We start from the raw sequence: 15,769 nt of genomic DNA, 5'->3' as shown, positions 1-15,769 counted from the left end.
ACAGAAAAGCCTCTGTCGGGAGCTTCAACAAGAGCTCACAGCGCCACCGTGTCACAAAACAAAGAACGGCGGCTCCGTCGCAAACAATCTTAGAGCAGATGCAATTTGGAAAATCACCAGAAATCTCCCCAGAAACCCCGACTTATTACCCCCACAGGCACGATGCAAACTAACAACTTCTGCATTAACATACCTCTAAACAAACTTTTGTCATCAATTTCTGCCCACTGGGGTTACTAGTACTTCACAACAGAGACAGGACTTTTTAATTCTAAGCTGAGACAAAACCATAATGCTTAGATTTTCAGTGTTCCCAACTATTATTTCAGTGCACTGTAACCAAGAGCTGATAGCTTTAGCTCTTGCTTACAGCACTCCAGCAGTAATTCAACCCAAACCACTCAGAGCTATCACGGCTGCATTGCCAGGGACTGTAACTGAGCAAGACACCCATGGAGAGCCTGTGCTTTTAACTAAGCCAACTGTGCACCAAGGAACAGCCCCGAGAGCTGTAGCCCACAGCTGATGGCCTTTGGGTGGGAGGTGTCCCCAGTGAGCAGCCACAGCCCCCTGGCAGCCTGAGCCAGGGCAGGGGAACAGTGAATGTCACAGCTGTGCTGGGCACTGGCACAGAGGGCACTGCAATTCCTCCTGTGCTTCAGCCCGGCCATTGCAATCTGGCAGCGCCCATGGGGGCTCTCCCAAGAGCCAAAACAGTCACACTGAGTGTGCACAGTGAGCTCATGGGGACGGCCACCAGTGCTGAGGGTGAGCCAAGGATCACCCGGCCCCTCGTGGGGCACAAACCCATCCCAGCAGAGAAGGGAGACTCGCTAGCCCAGGACAGAACAGAAACAGAAGGGAGTTTTTAATGAGAGCCACAGCAGCACCGACCACTCCAAAGTTATCATCAAAAACTAACAACCCTGTCTAAGGGAGTCAGGAGCCGCCAGCAGGGAAAAAACTAAATGCCATCAAAAAATAAATACATGAACAATTACCAAAGAATTACATCAAACACACAAATGGCTCTTAGACTTCCTCAGTGTTTGTCATACACTATAAAATATCTAATTCCTGAAAATTACTCTAATCTCCTGCTGCTGAGGGCTTCCTTAGGCTCCTGCTGAAATGAAAAATATTCAGGGAGCTTTCCCTTTCTTGAGATTAGAATGGTTTCTGCAATTCCTTGAGGTGTGAGCATGATGGTTAAAATCCCACTGTGCAAATGAAGGTTTTCCCTTTCTCTCCCCCACTCCATGCTCCATCCTCTCCCTTACTTTGCCATCTCAACAACTGCTAAGGAAACCTATCTCATCTTGCCAATTGGCAGTGGAAGTGCTCTTTAATTCAGTTTCAGAGTAGGTTTTAAAGTCAGACTATGCCCATGGTATTGATTCGAATTTTGGATGAAGTTGTTGGTGCTTAACAAGCTCTGTGCTGCTTTAAAGCCTTTCTGCAAGGCTCAGAGAATGACCCTGGCAGGGAGTGCAGGAGCGTTGTGCACTCCTTGTTTAGAAATGGAGGGCATCAAACCAGGTTGCTTTAAAAGGCATTTTAAGTGAAATTAAGGCCCTGGAATTCCTTTGGGCAATGGTCCATTTAGGACAGAGCCACAGTGCCAGAAGCTGTTTGTCTGATGGTCAGTTCATGCTCTGCTCAGTGCAGGGCAGCCCCTCAAGAAATGCATGAGCCAAAGCCAGCAAGGAGAGGAAAAGAGCCAAGCTGAGCTGAGAGGGCTGGAGAGATGAAATGGCACAGATGTGCCTGGAGCACGGCCCTCCCCAGCAGCTTTGCTTACAGTTCAGTGTTCAAAAGGCTGAAAGCTGATGCTCACTCAGGACTTTGGGATCTGGCTTGGAACTGCAGAGGGGATGAGCTCCCTTACTGGAACCCAGGCAGTGGAGTGCCACAAGCCTGCAGCCAGATTGCTTCTCATTCAGCTTGAATTAATTTTTTTTTGTTGTCGTTAGTTAGTTTGTTTTGGTTTTAAAAATTATTCTTAGAGATGCTACAAGTGAAAGAAGTGAACAGAAATAGGCTAGAGCACCACTGGCTCAGCAATTCATCGTTTACTCTCACTCTTACCCTTTTCAAAATATATGTAGATAATATGAACTTTTAATCTCTGTGGGTTGGGTGAAACACTCTTTTTTCCTTTATTTGGAAGAGATATGCAAGTCCTGAGATCCTGGGCCAATGCTCCCTGCATTTTATTAATGTTTTCACAATTAAACAAGGGGCTGATAAGATTGACAAGGAAGATACAACTCAGGAGCTCCCTGGGCAGCAGCCTCCAAACTCTTTGGGTGATTGCAAGAGCTGTAGGGTGTGAAGGCTGCTTTCCAGTGCCAGATTAATCCATAATAACCTGCTCACTGACATCAAAGGCACTGCTTAGAAACCACTTGTTATTTCCCGAGGTGCGGGAGCTGGAGGGTTTGACAGAGCCTGGGCAGAATGATGAAGAATATTCCTGTCAGATTTCTGCTTCTCTCCTTGTGCCAGCAAGAGGAACCCATCCTCGTTAAGGGTTTTGTTCCCGTGTGACAGTGTGTAGTTCAGAGCTAAAGCCGTGCCCAGCAGCGTTCATTATTCAATCTGCGCTGCCCCCTCAGCCGTGTGAGCTCTGAGCAGGGCGCTGGGCAGTGGGGCCGAGCCAATTTCGGGCAGTCGGGCTCGGAGCTCCAAGGGTTTGGAGTCAAGAGCGGAGGCTGAGCTCCGTCTGTGGTCAGAGAGGGGAGACACCTTCCTGTGCAGGGAACGCTTTCCCAGCCGGGTTTGCTCTCCCGACAGCTCCAGTCTCGCCTCTGCAAGAGCAGAGCACGCTGTGCCCCCAGGGCTTTGCCGCTGGCAGCACTGGGAGAGATCCTGGGAACACTGGGAGGGAACTGGGAGCACAGGGAATGCCAGGAGGGAGCTGGGAGGGAGAGTGGGAGCAGCGGGAGTGAGCAGGAAGGAGCACTGGCAGGGATAGCAGGAGCCCTGGGAAGGAACAGCGCTCCCAGCTCCTGCCCAGCGCTCTCCCCATCCCTGCCGGGGCTCGCCAGGCAGAGGGAAACTGGCAGGGAACTGGGAGGGAACTGCTCAGCACTGTGCGAGGGGCAGCAGCCCCAGGGGTGAGCAGTGAGGAGGGGGAAGTGCCCCCAGTGCCTCCCCAGTGCCCCCAAAAATGGGATTGAAATGGAGGGGGGAAAGCTTTTCTGTAATTTTGTTTGAACTGGGGAGGATCCCCATTCAGCTGTCATTTGAAGGGTCTGAATTGAAGGAAAACACACCTTTTTCATAATTTTGGGTGTCTCACTAGGCAGGCAATCACCGTTTTCCTTGATTTTCATGTTGAAATGGAAGGAGAAACCCTTTATGGTGCTGTTTGAATTGAGGGAAAGAGCCCCATTTTCATCATCTCCGGGTTCAAACTGAGAGCAAACACGGCTGTCCCTGGTCTGAAAGGGCTTCCCTTGAGAGGAACCTCTGGATGTGCCACTGTAAGAGTTCCATCGAGGGGGAGCTGCCATTTGAAGGGACCTCCACAGATGAAAAAGATGTGCAAAAGCCCCCAGAATGGTCTTTGTAGAGGGAAATTGAAAACGGAAACTCTATTTTCCCGATTTTTAGGAGACTAAATTGAGGCAAATCCCCTTCTGAGAGAATACCTGGGGCTGTGTCTGATTCCCACAGAGCAGGAGCAGCCTTGCTCTCAGCAGGTCGCAGCCCTGTCCCATGAGGATGTGGCACAAAAGGGTCAGGGAAGACCACAGGACCTCAGCTCAGATGAGGCTTTTGACAGAGCCCAGAGATCTCATCCTGGAACTCTGAAAACACAGGAAAATCAAGAGACAGCCCTGGCTCAGGGCACAGCAACCCTGCTGGAACAAGAGAAGGGACTAAAGGCTGAGCAGGCAGTGCAGGGAACGGCTGCAGACAGCCTGTTCAAAGAGATGCACCTGCAGCTGGAGAGCAAAACAGAGAGATCCCAAAGTGACACCATGTCTTGTGGATAGTCACACAAAGATATGTCAAAGTCTATGAAAAGCCAGCTATAAATAAGGTAATGGTGTCTTATGAATAATGCCTGTTATAAAAATGAGTGAATTCACATGATGGAACCAATCTATCAGCAGTGGCTGTCTCAGGAATTGGAGACAATATTCTTCCAGCATTCCTGTATCCATAGCAATGAAACACTGAACAGCTTACAATGGATAACAGCCATAATGTGGAACAACCACCCACTCTCCTGTGTTATCTGTGGGAGATAAAGCAGAAGAGATCACAATCAATGATCCTGTCAGGCAGTGCAGCACTGACACCTGTGCAATCTGTGAGAGGATCAAGGGCCCAACAAACCGTATCTTCTTCTGTCCAAAAGCAGGTGTTTATCAGTGTTTCATCACAGCTGGTTCAGTGGGATCTGTGTTGCCTCTAGAAGAAAATAGCCACATCTTGCAATGCAAACCAACACATTTAAAAGAAATTAATTTAGGACTTAAAATCAATTGCAGAATAATTCAATGTCACCTCAGTGGAATTAGAGGCACGCTTAAGAGAACTTGAAGTTAACATCTTTAATACTGAATAAAAACTGATCTTAATAAAACTGGAATAGAACATGAAATGGCTTAAAGTGAAAGAGACTGAAACTTGACCTCATCTAAACTCAGCAACGCTCAACCCTGACAGAAATATACCTCAACATAAATGACTCTTAAAAAATTAACTCAATGGAGCAATAAAACAGAACATCACTCAGATCTGACTTTGCTTAATCTTACCAACACTAAAACAATATTTAAATAAAACAAAACCGAACTAACAATCAATATCATTAAGAGTTCGGGGTACTACAAAATGTAACTCATTCTGAGAGTATTAATAGCAAAAGAAAATGAAAATGTGGACCAAGCATGGCTGGAATAACGGCTTGATGGATTTACTGGAGGGATTAGAGAAGTCAAGTACATTGACCCTGTGTAATTTAACATTGAGAAAAACTCATGGTAGCTGCAATTTTTAAGGAGCCAAAAATTTACTAAAACCATTTAAAGAGTAATTATACCAAAAGAAACAACAATGTAAAATTTGGCAAAGTGTGCAACAAACAGGGAGCTTCTCGAGATTGTATTTAGTGTAATAGCATATGCTAAATATTATCAGCATTTGTGTTAAAGAAATTCGATTGTGTTATGCGGCACGTGATAATAATAAGGCAGTGCATTTACCACTTTGAATCTCTCCAGTAAAAATTCTCAGAGAAATCAGAGTTCACGAAAAACACAAGATTAACTTCAAATAAGCATTTCAGCACATGTTTCCGGCATTCCAGGACACGTTCCGTGAGGCTTCAGTGCCCAGGGGCAGTCAGAGCCCTTCGGCAAATGCCGGGGGTTCGCCCCGCCGCAGGGCTGGGGAGCCACGGGGGGCAGTGAGTTCGCCCGGGGCCAAGCGGAGCCGCCGGGCAGAGCCGAGCCCCGGGAGCGGGGAAAGCGGCGGCGGCAGCGAGGGCAAAGCCGAGCGGGGAGAGCCGAGCTGGGACCCGCCCGGGGCTCGGGGTGAGGCGGGGCAGCCCCGCAATTTTCCATTGCGCTCAGCCGGGCTAAAGGGACTCGGGTTCTGATCCCAAATCCAGGCCAGCAGCGACGGGAGGCGCCAGAACGGTGAAGGAGCCGATCCCGGAGAAGGCAGCGATGGGGAGAGGGATCGGGGCGGGGCCGGGGAGCAAAACGGCCGCCCCAGGACTGGTGCATTCCGCATTTGATTGATCACATCGCCGCAAATCTGCTGCGGCACCCGGAGCTCGGAGGCGGCTCCAGCCCAGGTGGGACCGCGGTCGGTGCTGCCCCAGCTCGGGGCTCGCTGCGGGCGGAGGGGCCGCGGTGAGGGCCGGGGGGTTCTGCCGAGTTCCTGGTGCCGGCTTCCCCCGTGTGCCCCCTGCGCTGGGATCGCCCAGGGAGCGGCTGCCCGCGCTCACACAATCACAGAATCTCTGGGCTGGGTTGCAAGAGACCTCCAAGGCCATCGAGTCCAACCCAGCCCAAACACCTCAACTAAACCCTGGCACCCAGTGCCACATCCAGTCTTGAAATAAACAGGGCCAGGACACTTCTTCTCCTTTTTAATGCCTTATTACAAGTGATCAGCTCAGGATTGGGCAGCCCGGCGGGGCTGCAGTCTCCCGTCGTGTCTTCCAGGGCGACACAGATGAGGAGGATAAGCACAGCTCTGTCCACTAGGGGCAGACCTGGGGAATCACGTCCTCGTGGGGGCCTTTGGGGCGTAGCAATCCCTTCCAACGTTGTTAGTTTTCCCCGTTCCTTCTCGTCCGGTCCTGGTTTCGGGACGACTCCCTTGGTCAGGGCAAGAGGGACTCCGAAGGTGTTCAGCATCTCTGCAGAGGCTCAGCATTCCGCTCCTCACGTCCAGATATCACTCCAACCTCTCAACTCTTAGTTGGCTCGTTGTTTTGGGGTTTTTTTTAGTTCGTTTGGAGCAGTAGTCCCCCACAGCATGCTGGTCCTTGGAGTATTTTGCATATCCCTCCCCTGCAAAGTCTGTTCTCCTCACTGTTCGGGAGGTCCCCACCCTTTACTGTCTGAGAGAAGAGCCATTAACTCGCCCCAGCCAGGGCTTTTACCGATACAAAAATAACTATTAACAACAACGACCCGTAATTACCATAACACAGGCAGCAGCCCAGCAGTAGTGGTAACTTTTTTTCTCACAGAAAAAATCAACTGAATTTTTGTTCATAACAGTCTGATTTTAAACACATCCAGGGATGGTGACTCCAACACCTCTCCAGGCAGACCATTCCAGTTCTTTATCACTCTTTATGCAAAAAAAACTTCTTCCTAATATCCAACCTATATTTCCCGTGGTGCAGGTTAAGCCAGTGTCCTCTGGTTCTGTCAGTGCTGCCTGGAGAAAGAGACAAACCCCAGCTGAGCACAGCCACCTTTCAGGAGCTGTACAGAGTGATGAGGGCACCCCGAGTCTCCTTTTCTCCAGGCTGAGCACCCCCAGCTCCCTCAGGGGTTCCTCACAGCGTTTGTGTTCCCAGCCCTTCTCCAGCCTCGTTGCCTCCTCTGGACGCGCTCCAGCGTCTCAACGTCCTTCCCAAGCTGAGGGGCCAGAGCTGGACACAGCACTGCAGGTGTGGCCTCACCAGGGCCAGGCACAGGGGCACAGTGACCTCCCTGCTCCTGCTGGCCACACCATTCCTGATCCAGGCCAGGAGCCCTTGGCCTTCCTGGCCACCAGGACACACTGCTGGCTCATGTTCAGCCGGCTGTCACCAGCACCCCCAGGTCCCTTTCTGCCTGGGCACTGCCCAGCCACACCGTCCCCAGCCCAGAGCATGGCAGGGGTTATTGTGGCCAAAATGCAGCACTCAGCACTTGGATTTATTAAACTTCATGTCCTTGGACTCTGCCCATCCATCCAACAGTTCCAGGTCTCTCTGCAGAGCCCTCCTGCCTCCCCACAGATGGACACAGCTCCCAGCTCAGAGCCCTCTGCAGATTCACTAATGAAAGCCTCAATGCCCTCATCCATGGGGTCAGTGCAAACACTGAACAGAGCTGGCCCCAGCACAGAGCCCTGAGGGACACCCCTGGTGCCTGGCCCCAGCTGGATGCAGCACCCTCAGCACCACTCTCTGGCCCATCCAGCCAGGGCTGAGCCCAGCACAGAGTGCTCCTGTGCCAGCCCTGGGCTGCAGCTTTTCCAGGAGGGAGCTGTGGCAGACACTGCCAAAGGCCCTGCTGGAGCCCAGACAGACACATCCACAGCCTCTCCTGCACCCACCAGCAGGGTCACCTGCTCATGGAAGGAGACCAGCTTGGTCACACACGCCCCAGCCCTCCTAAACCCCTGCTGGCTGCTCTGACACCCTGGCCACCCTGGAGGTGCTGCCTGCTGGAATCAATATGAACTGCTCCATGACCTTACTGGGCACTGAGGCCAGGCTGACTGGCCTGGAACTGCCAGGATCCTCCTTCCCACCCTTGCTGTGGATGGGTGTCACACTGGCCAGCTTCCAGCCGTCTGGAACCTCCCCAGTGAGCCAGGGCTGTTGGTAAATGATGGAGAGCAGCTTCCCAAGCTCACCTGCCAGCTCCCTCATCCCCCTGGGGTGGATCCCCTCTGGGCCCACAGATTTATGAACATGCAAGCAGCTCAGCAGTTCTCTGACTGCCTCCTCCTGGATAACAGGGGCCCATTCTGCTCCCTGGCACCATCCACCAGCCCAGGAGGACACTTGTCCTGAGGACAAGCTGTGTTCCCACTAAAGACTGAGGCAAAGAAGGCATTGAGCACCTCTGCCTTCTCCTCATCTGCAGTTACTGAGTTCCCTCCCGCACCCAAAAGAGAACAAAAGCTGGTCTTTCCCTTCCTTTTACCATTAATTTATTTGTAAAAACAGTTTTTATTATCCTTTACAGAAGTTGCCAAATTAAGTTCAAACTGAGCTTTGGCCTCCCTGGTTTTTTCCCTATATACCCTGGCAATCCCCTTAAATACTTCCTGAGAGATCTGACCCTCCTTCCAAAGATGATACATCCTCCTTTTATTCCTAAATGCCTTCAAAACCTCACTGCCCATCCAGGCTGGATGTTTGCCTTGTCGACTCATCTTTGGGCACACAGGGACAGTCTGTTCTTGTGCCCTCAACATCTCTGCTTTGCAGCATGTCCACCTTTCCTGAACTCCTTTGTTTTCAAGGGCTGCTTCCCAAGGCACATCCTGAATAAGTCTCCTCCATAGGGCAAAGTCTGGCCTCAGGACGTCCAATGTAAACGGTTTTTTGATGTTCCTCCTGATATCACCAAATATCAAGAACGCTACAATTTCATCATCACCAGGCCCCAAGAAGCCTCCAACCGGCACATGCCCTCCAGTCCATCTCCACTGACAACAATTCTAACACAGTCCATCCCCTGGCAGGCTCACAGACCTGCTGTGACTCGTGAGCTCTGGCAACACGCTCGGGGTCTCGACAGGGTTCCCTCCCAGCCTATCCTGCATGGTAACAACATCCATTGTGCAGTTGTCAGCCGACAAAAAAAAATTTCAGTTCCACGAACTCCCTTCCCCAACCACAGCTCCAAAAAAATCGCAGAAGGCCCGGGCGGGCTGCGGAATCGGCGGACTCATATGGAACGCCGACACGAACATGCTGCAGGGATCACTCCGCACTGAGCAGCGATTGGCTGCTTTCCCGTGCGCTGATTGGTCAAAAGCCGAAACCCAAATCCCGAACGTAAGATTATAAATAAGTTCGGGGCTGCGTTTCCGGCACGGAGTATCCTTCCGCAGCGGCAGCGGTGCGATGTGTCCCTCCGCAGAGCACGGAGCGCTACTTTCCTCGCAGCGGGGCCGGCTGTATCCCTCCGCAGCGGCAGTGGAGCCCGGCGAGGCGGCGGCGGAGATCGGCGGCGGTTCCAGCCCAGGTGGGACCGCGGTCGGTGCTGCCCCAGCTCGGGGCTCGCTGCGGGCGGAGGGGGCCGCGGTGAGGGCCGGGGGGTTCTGGCGAGTTCTTGGTGCCGGCTTACCCCGTGTGCCCCCTGCGCTGGGATCGCAGCCGAGGGAGCGGCTGCCCGCGCTCTCCTCCTTGCCCGGACGGCCGGCATGGAGCCGGTGCCGCGGCAGCGATGGCTCATCCCGGCTGCTCTCGCTAGGACGGAGGCGGCTGCTCCGGGCCCGGGACCCTTCCCGGCCGTGCGGCACCGGGCTGGGGGCCGCTGCTCGGGCGGGAGGTGTCCGTGCCTGAGCCTCGGTGTCCCGCAGGACCGGCACCAGCAGCGACCTCTCATCGTGTCCCTTTCAGGGTGCCATCAGCGCGGCTGCAAAGCTGTTCCCGAGGCCGAGCTCCCAAAGGATCTGCCAGCACTCCTGATGTCTCGAGAGCAAGGTGCTGTTTGTTCTGGGCAGAGAGATGCCGGCTGTGAGCAGGAGGAGAGTGAATTCTGCTCCATTCCTGGAGCGGCAAATGAGCCCCAACATCCCCAGGAGGGACCAGCAGCCGCGGTTCCACACTCGCCTGGGGCCCAAGAAGCCTCTTGGCATAAGCAGGGGGATGTCAATTGTGAGCGTGCAGTGAGTGCAGATGTGGAGAATGGATTCTGCACCAGGGATGGGAGTGTGAGGGAGCCCCTGGCTCCCCAGGGCACAGCAGCAGCAACGGGCAATGAACTCAAAAGGAACCTCAGAAGATTCCTGGGTGAGTACAGGGCCACCCCTGTGGCCTCTAGGCAGGGGCCCGTGTCCCCTCCCAAGGCCAGGGCTGGCAGGTGTGTGGCCGTTTCCCGATGTCTGGAAGAGGCCTCGTGCTCTGCTGGGCCCCATCCGTGGCTGGAAGCAAGAGCCCCAGCTGCCCCCAAGGCTGTGCAGTTCTCCTGCTGCAGCCTGTGCCCACAGCTGTGTCCCTGCCTGTGCCCACAGCTGTGTCCCTGCCTGTGGCCAGGCTCTTGGCTCTCTGGCTGCCAGCTGAGGGAGGCCCACACTGCCTCAGGGCTCCCTGCTCTGCTCCCTGGCCATGGGCTGAGCAGATTGCAGGGCCGGCTCTGCTTCTGGCAGCCAGCAGCTCTTCCCTGCTCCAGGTGAACGGTTCAGGTGCCATCCCGTGGGCACGGCGGTGCTGATTCTGCTGCTCCTGGTGCTGGTGCTGGCTTTGGGGGCGGCCTTGGCTGTGCTGGCAGGTAAGGGAGGGGCAGCAGCCTGGGCCCAGCCCCTCGGGGCAGAGCGGGCTCCCTGCTCCCTGCACAGGGGAATCCTCAGAGCTTCTCCTCTTCCCCCTGCAGCACCACAGGTTCCAGTCACACCTGCGACTCCGCTGTTGGTTCTGGGCTGTCCCTTTGACTGGATTGGCTACAATGGGGTCTGCTACTACTTCTCACTGGATAACAGCACGTGGGAGCAGGGTCAGGAACGGTGCTCCGAGCTCAATGCCTCCCTGGCCATTGCCAAGGATGAGGAGGCCATGGTGAGTGAGGGGCTGCGGGCGGTGTGGGGCGGCTGAGGGCAGCCTGGGGGCGCTCCTGGGCCGGGCTCGGTGCTCGCAGGGCCGGGGCTGCAGCCCTGGGCCGGGGCCTTGCAGGGAAGGAGCCCCGGCGTGCGGGGGCAGCCCCGGGCACGTGTCCCCCCGAGGGGCCGGCGCAGCTCCCACTCCTCTCTCCTGGGCAGGATTTGCTCTTCCGCCTCGGCGGGAACGGCGATTTCTGGCTCGGGCTGCGCAGACGGGGCGAGCGCCTGCACTGGGGGGACGGCAGCAGCTACAGCTCCCGGTGAGTGCCGGGGAGCCGGGCAGGGCCTGCGGGCACAGGGGCACAAGGGCTTCCCCTGGCAGCCAGCGCTGCCTCTGCTCCTCCCTGCAGGGTTCCTGTCCTCGGCAATTCCGAGTGTGTGTACCTGGCTGACGAGAGATTGAAGAGTGGGAACTGCTCCAATGAGCGGCCGTATGTCTGCAGCAAGGCCCAAGCTCCCCTGTGACAGGGGCTGCACAAAGAACCTTCTCCACGCTGGGCAGTGCCAGCTTCACCTCTGAGCCCAGCACAGCGCTGTCCTTCCTCAGCTGCGCCCTGTGCCTTCCACTTCCTCTCAGGGTCACCTCAGTGCCTCTGCATCCCCAGTGCCAGCGCTGGGCTGGGGCTGCAAAGGAAAAGTCTCTGCAATCCATCCTGGCACCGATGCTGCCTGCAGTTAGTGCATTGCCCTCATTATGTGTGGGAAATATGGCTCACTGTTTTTACTTTTTATAAAAGTTTATTATGGGTTTAAGTCCTGCCCTGGGGTGCTTGTCTGCTTGCACAGGGTTAAGTCAACCTACGCTGTCTATATGCTGTTACATATTACAGCTACATGTACATTTATAAGAGTGCATGTAGCTCTTATATTTAATGTTTATAGTATAAAATATATTATTAAATTATGTATATGTAATATATGTAAAATTTTTAACAGCTTTTAAGAATTGCACTATAACTTTGAATTTTCCTGCTGGTTTAGGTTTTTTTAACTTTTTCAGGCCATCTTGTACTTTAAGCTGTTAAATTGCACGGTTTCTTGTGATTCTCTTTTTGTATTTTCACTCCTTGATAATGAGGGTCAATAAAGTCTTTTTTTTTCCATGCTCTTGTTTCTGTTATCTTGTCTTTCTGATAAGGAAGTCCTTGAATGTGGAAAATCACTTAAGTATTTGACACCATTTTCTGAGTTAGTTACATGAAACAATCATTTCAAGATATCCCAGTCTCTATTGTGCTATGGCCTAAGATAGTATCTGTGACACTTCTATTTATTAAAGCTACAGGGTGCATACATAAACTGACAGATTATACTATATCAAATGCAGTAATTACAAATTGTACTGTATCAGGGTTTTTGTGATCAGTAATAGCTTGCAAAACAAAAGGTAGGACATAAATGAGAAAGCCAATACCTATATTTATAATCTATAACATTATACAACAAGCTTAGTTGGGAAATCCAAATCACCCTGGGCTCTTGGAAATCATCACAAACTGGCCTGAAAGTGATGCTTCTGGACTGTCCTTGGAAGATGCGAGGAAGGACCCTCACTTTTAAAATTTTAGAGGTTCATTAAACCTTAACAAAAAAATACAACAACAGACTGAATAAGGAAAAATCACAGCACTGGGGATCTCTGGGACTGTCAGCCATGTGCTTGGTTATGTAACGGATGCTCTGCCTTTTATACCCTCAGCCCCTCCCAGAGTTTTGTCAGTCAGCTCCTTCTCTGCCCCCCACAGGTGGGGATCACTTCCTCACACCTTGACTGGAGCTCAGGTGTTGTCCTGTGGCCCCTCCTGGTAATGAGCCGGCCCTCCCCAAATGCCCTGGGGACTGAGGCTGCTACAAGGGGGAGGGAAAGGGGAATGGGGGGGACACATTACAGTGACAGCACTCTACATTTACAGAACTTATCCTAACATACACATAATATCTGTCTCTTACTTGTGAGAGCCAACTATCACATCATTCATCTATAAAAAAACACACTTTTCCATTCCTATGAGCTTTTGGCTCAAACAATTAACTCTCATTTTCAATCCAGATAATCAACTCTTCACAAGAAAAAAAAATTAATGACTTATACTAGCATTTGTTGATGAGGGCAAGGAGAGTGGGAACAGAAGGAAAAATCTCAGCTTTTCTTTGCCACACTTATTTGGAATGGACAAAATGGGATCACTGAGGTCTGGTGTGGCTTTTTTACCCCCATCTACCGTGCCCATGGGGTTGCTACTCATAGCAGGTGGATCTTGGTGAGTACAGAGGCCAACTCAGTCTTGCCTTCTGGTTCCTGTTGTATTAAAAGACAGCTGAGCAGTGACAGAGGCCTGGGGTGCCTTTCTGGCCCCCACCTTGCCATGCCTATGGGATTGCTGCCCACTGCAGGGCTATGGAATCTTCTCGGTGGTGAACACAGGGGCCAACCTGGTCTTGCCCTCTATTTCTTGTTTCACTCTGCTTGTTGGTCCTTAAGGGAACTGCCCCAACACCTCTGATGGTTCCCTGTGTACTACCCCTCAACAAATGCTTGTGATTCTCATCTAATAAAACAGCACAATTACATCAATAAATGATGAAGTTCAAACTCCCTGCCCAAAGTGTTAGTTAAACAATCTTCAAGCTGGTGGAAGCTTGACTCCGCTTTTCAGACATCTTCAATCTTTGGTTCTCTCTCACCTGCTCTGCATGTTACAGTCTATTCTTTGGGTTCTCTCACCAGCCTTTAATTCTGTTGCCTTGAGTCCCTCTCGCTCTGGGGTTGGCACAGCCCATTCAGCCCTCAGGTAGAAGGATCCTTCCAAGCCAAAGGGATTTCTGAAGCAGTCCCAGCCTACAGCCCCTGGGTGCCTTCAGGTCATCCATCCAAAAGGAAAAGTGACTTCTGGACCCTGAGGGACCCCAGTGATCTGTTGGAAGGATGTAGAAAATGACAGAAACTTCATGATAAATTTCTCCCGGGCAGCTGGGATTTGTGACCAAATTAGGAACCAGGAGAAAACTCTTTCCTCTCATGGAGATGTCTCCATAACATTAACAAGAGGGACTTATCTCCCTAAATGGACTGAAGAAAAACTATTTTAGAGGCAGTAAACTAAGTGGAATTTTTTGGTTCTGTTTCTTTACATTGTCAGTGTAAAAAAAAAAGTTGTGCGAGGAAAAATTTTAGAAGTGTTCTAAAAGGTTTGCTTTAATTTTTACTACGTTTTTTCTTTCAGTTGCTATTAATAAAAGTTTGTTTATACCATTTAAAGTTTTAAGCCTGCTTTAACTTTGTCCTAACCTTATCTCACAGCAAGAAATGAGTGCACGAGTGATTGACCCGCACCAAAACCACTGCACAGTGCACTGTAAGACTTGGATTTTTCTGGGAGAGGAGGGAGGAGAAGAATCTTACCAAAGCTTTGCCAACTTTGTGTCCTCTCACAGAGAATAAAACAAAAGTGACTACACTGTTATGAATGAGGTCCCTATATGTCAAATTTAATAAACCACAAAATTAGAATTTAGCACCAATTTTAATTGAGCAGCAATTTTATATAAAATAATACAATCAAATATAATCAAGCAGATATGAATTAATTTGGCTGTGGTTTGGATAAAGCATAAGCAAAACCGATCGATTAGGGTGTGAGGAGGGTTTTTCTCACCCTGCCTCATGTACAAAAGGATCCAAACACAACTTATATACTGTATGCTAACACATACTCATAGATAATTTCCTGTAAATCCTCTCCTGTTTTCGAATATTGAAATCTGTGTCGCTGCACTGCACAGTGCATGCTCCGCCTGTTGCTGAGGGGTCTTTTGGCTTTTCGGGGGTCTCTTCAGAGGAAGGCTCACTGTCTTCCTCACTGCCCTCTGAATAACCTGGCAGGTTGGGCATGTGCATTAAGCTTTGTGGTATATAAGTCAGCATTATGTTCCAACTAAGCCTTATTATTTCATAGATAAGACTGGTATTTCAGATTCCATACTTGGAATCATCCCAATTTTACTCATCCCAAGACCAATTCTGTTATAGGATATTGTTTATCTCAATACTCCATCCTGTATCCTACTTTCTCATGAACATCTGAAATCATCTGTTTCATGACACTAATTACATATCCTTTTCCTCTATTAGTTTTTAACAAATATTTTCTAAAATATCAATACAGTTCCAATTATTATCACGAATCATATTCATTTAGCACAATTTCCCCCATTGTCTCTTTTGATCATATTGACTCTTGCTTTTTATTAAAAGAGTGAATCTCAGTATCTTCTACATCCCCAAAAATCCAGGTTTTCACATTCCCTCATTTCTCTTTTTGATTAAATTTAATATGTGGTATTTTCACTTACATAACACAGGAGATAAAAAATGGCCTAGGCAACAATTCCAATAATGAGTCCAGCTAGTATAAAGCACCAGATTTCCCCAAAGGTGTGCCATCCAACTTTGAACAGGTGCAATTTGCTTCTTTTGATCAACACTTTTCCGTTGTTATTTATTTTTAGACAGCATATTGATGTGTTGTATTTTTCACATTATCCTCCTTTTTCAGCCATTAGATAGTCCAAGGCCAATCTGCTCAGCTAGACTGTTACTGGCAGGTGCATGCTTTGTTGGGTAGCTGTTTTGTTCAAACTGACCTCAATTACCTTTTGCAGTCTTATCAAACAATTTAACAAATAGTTTGGAGTTCTATATTCCCTGGATCTGTTTAGAGCCCAAATAGCCGGATCATAAAAC

The 15,769-nt window shown here is 50.6% G+C and overlaps 1 protein-coding gene across 1 annotated transcript; it reads left to right on the top strand.

Annotated features, from left to right (window-relative positions):
* The first annotated feature begins 9,331 nt into the window (after nucleotides 1–9,331).
* LOC128944874 (killer cell lectin-like receptor subfamily G member 2) lies at nucleotides 9,332–12,652 on the top strand. The gene is made up of 6 exons (XM_054288336.1): nucleotides 9,332–9,452; nucleotides 9,584–10,222; nucleotides 10,602–10,700; nucleotides 10,803–10,984; nucleotides 11,185–11,285; nucleotides 11,376–12,652. Exons 1-6 carry the CDS (start codon nucleotides 9,332–9,334, stop codon nucleotides 11,488–11,490), a joined length of 1,257 nt encoding a protein of 418 aa, XP_054144311.1. The 3' UTR covers nucleotides 11,491–12,652.
* Nucleotides 12,653–15,769: the final 3,117 nt, after the last annotated feature.

The sequence above is a fragment of the Melozone crissalis genome, unplaced genomic scaffold (assembly GCF_028551555.1).
Source record: "Melozone crissalis strain CALT ecotype California unplaced genomic scaffold, PUWL_Pcris_2 ptg000062l_1, whole genome shotgun sequence".
NCBI classification, from domain to species: domain Eukaryota; kingdom Metazoa; phylum Chordata; class Aves; order Passeriformes; family Passerellidae; genus Melozone; species Melozone crissalis.
This window is presented reverse-complemented; position numbering and strand designations above follow the sequence as displayed.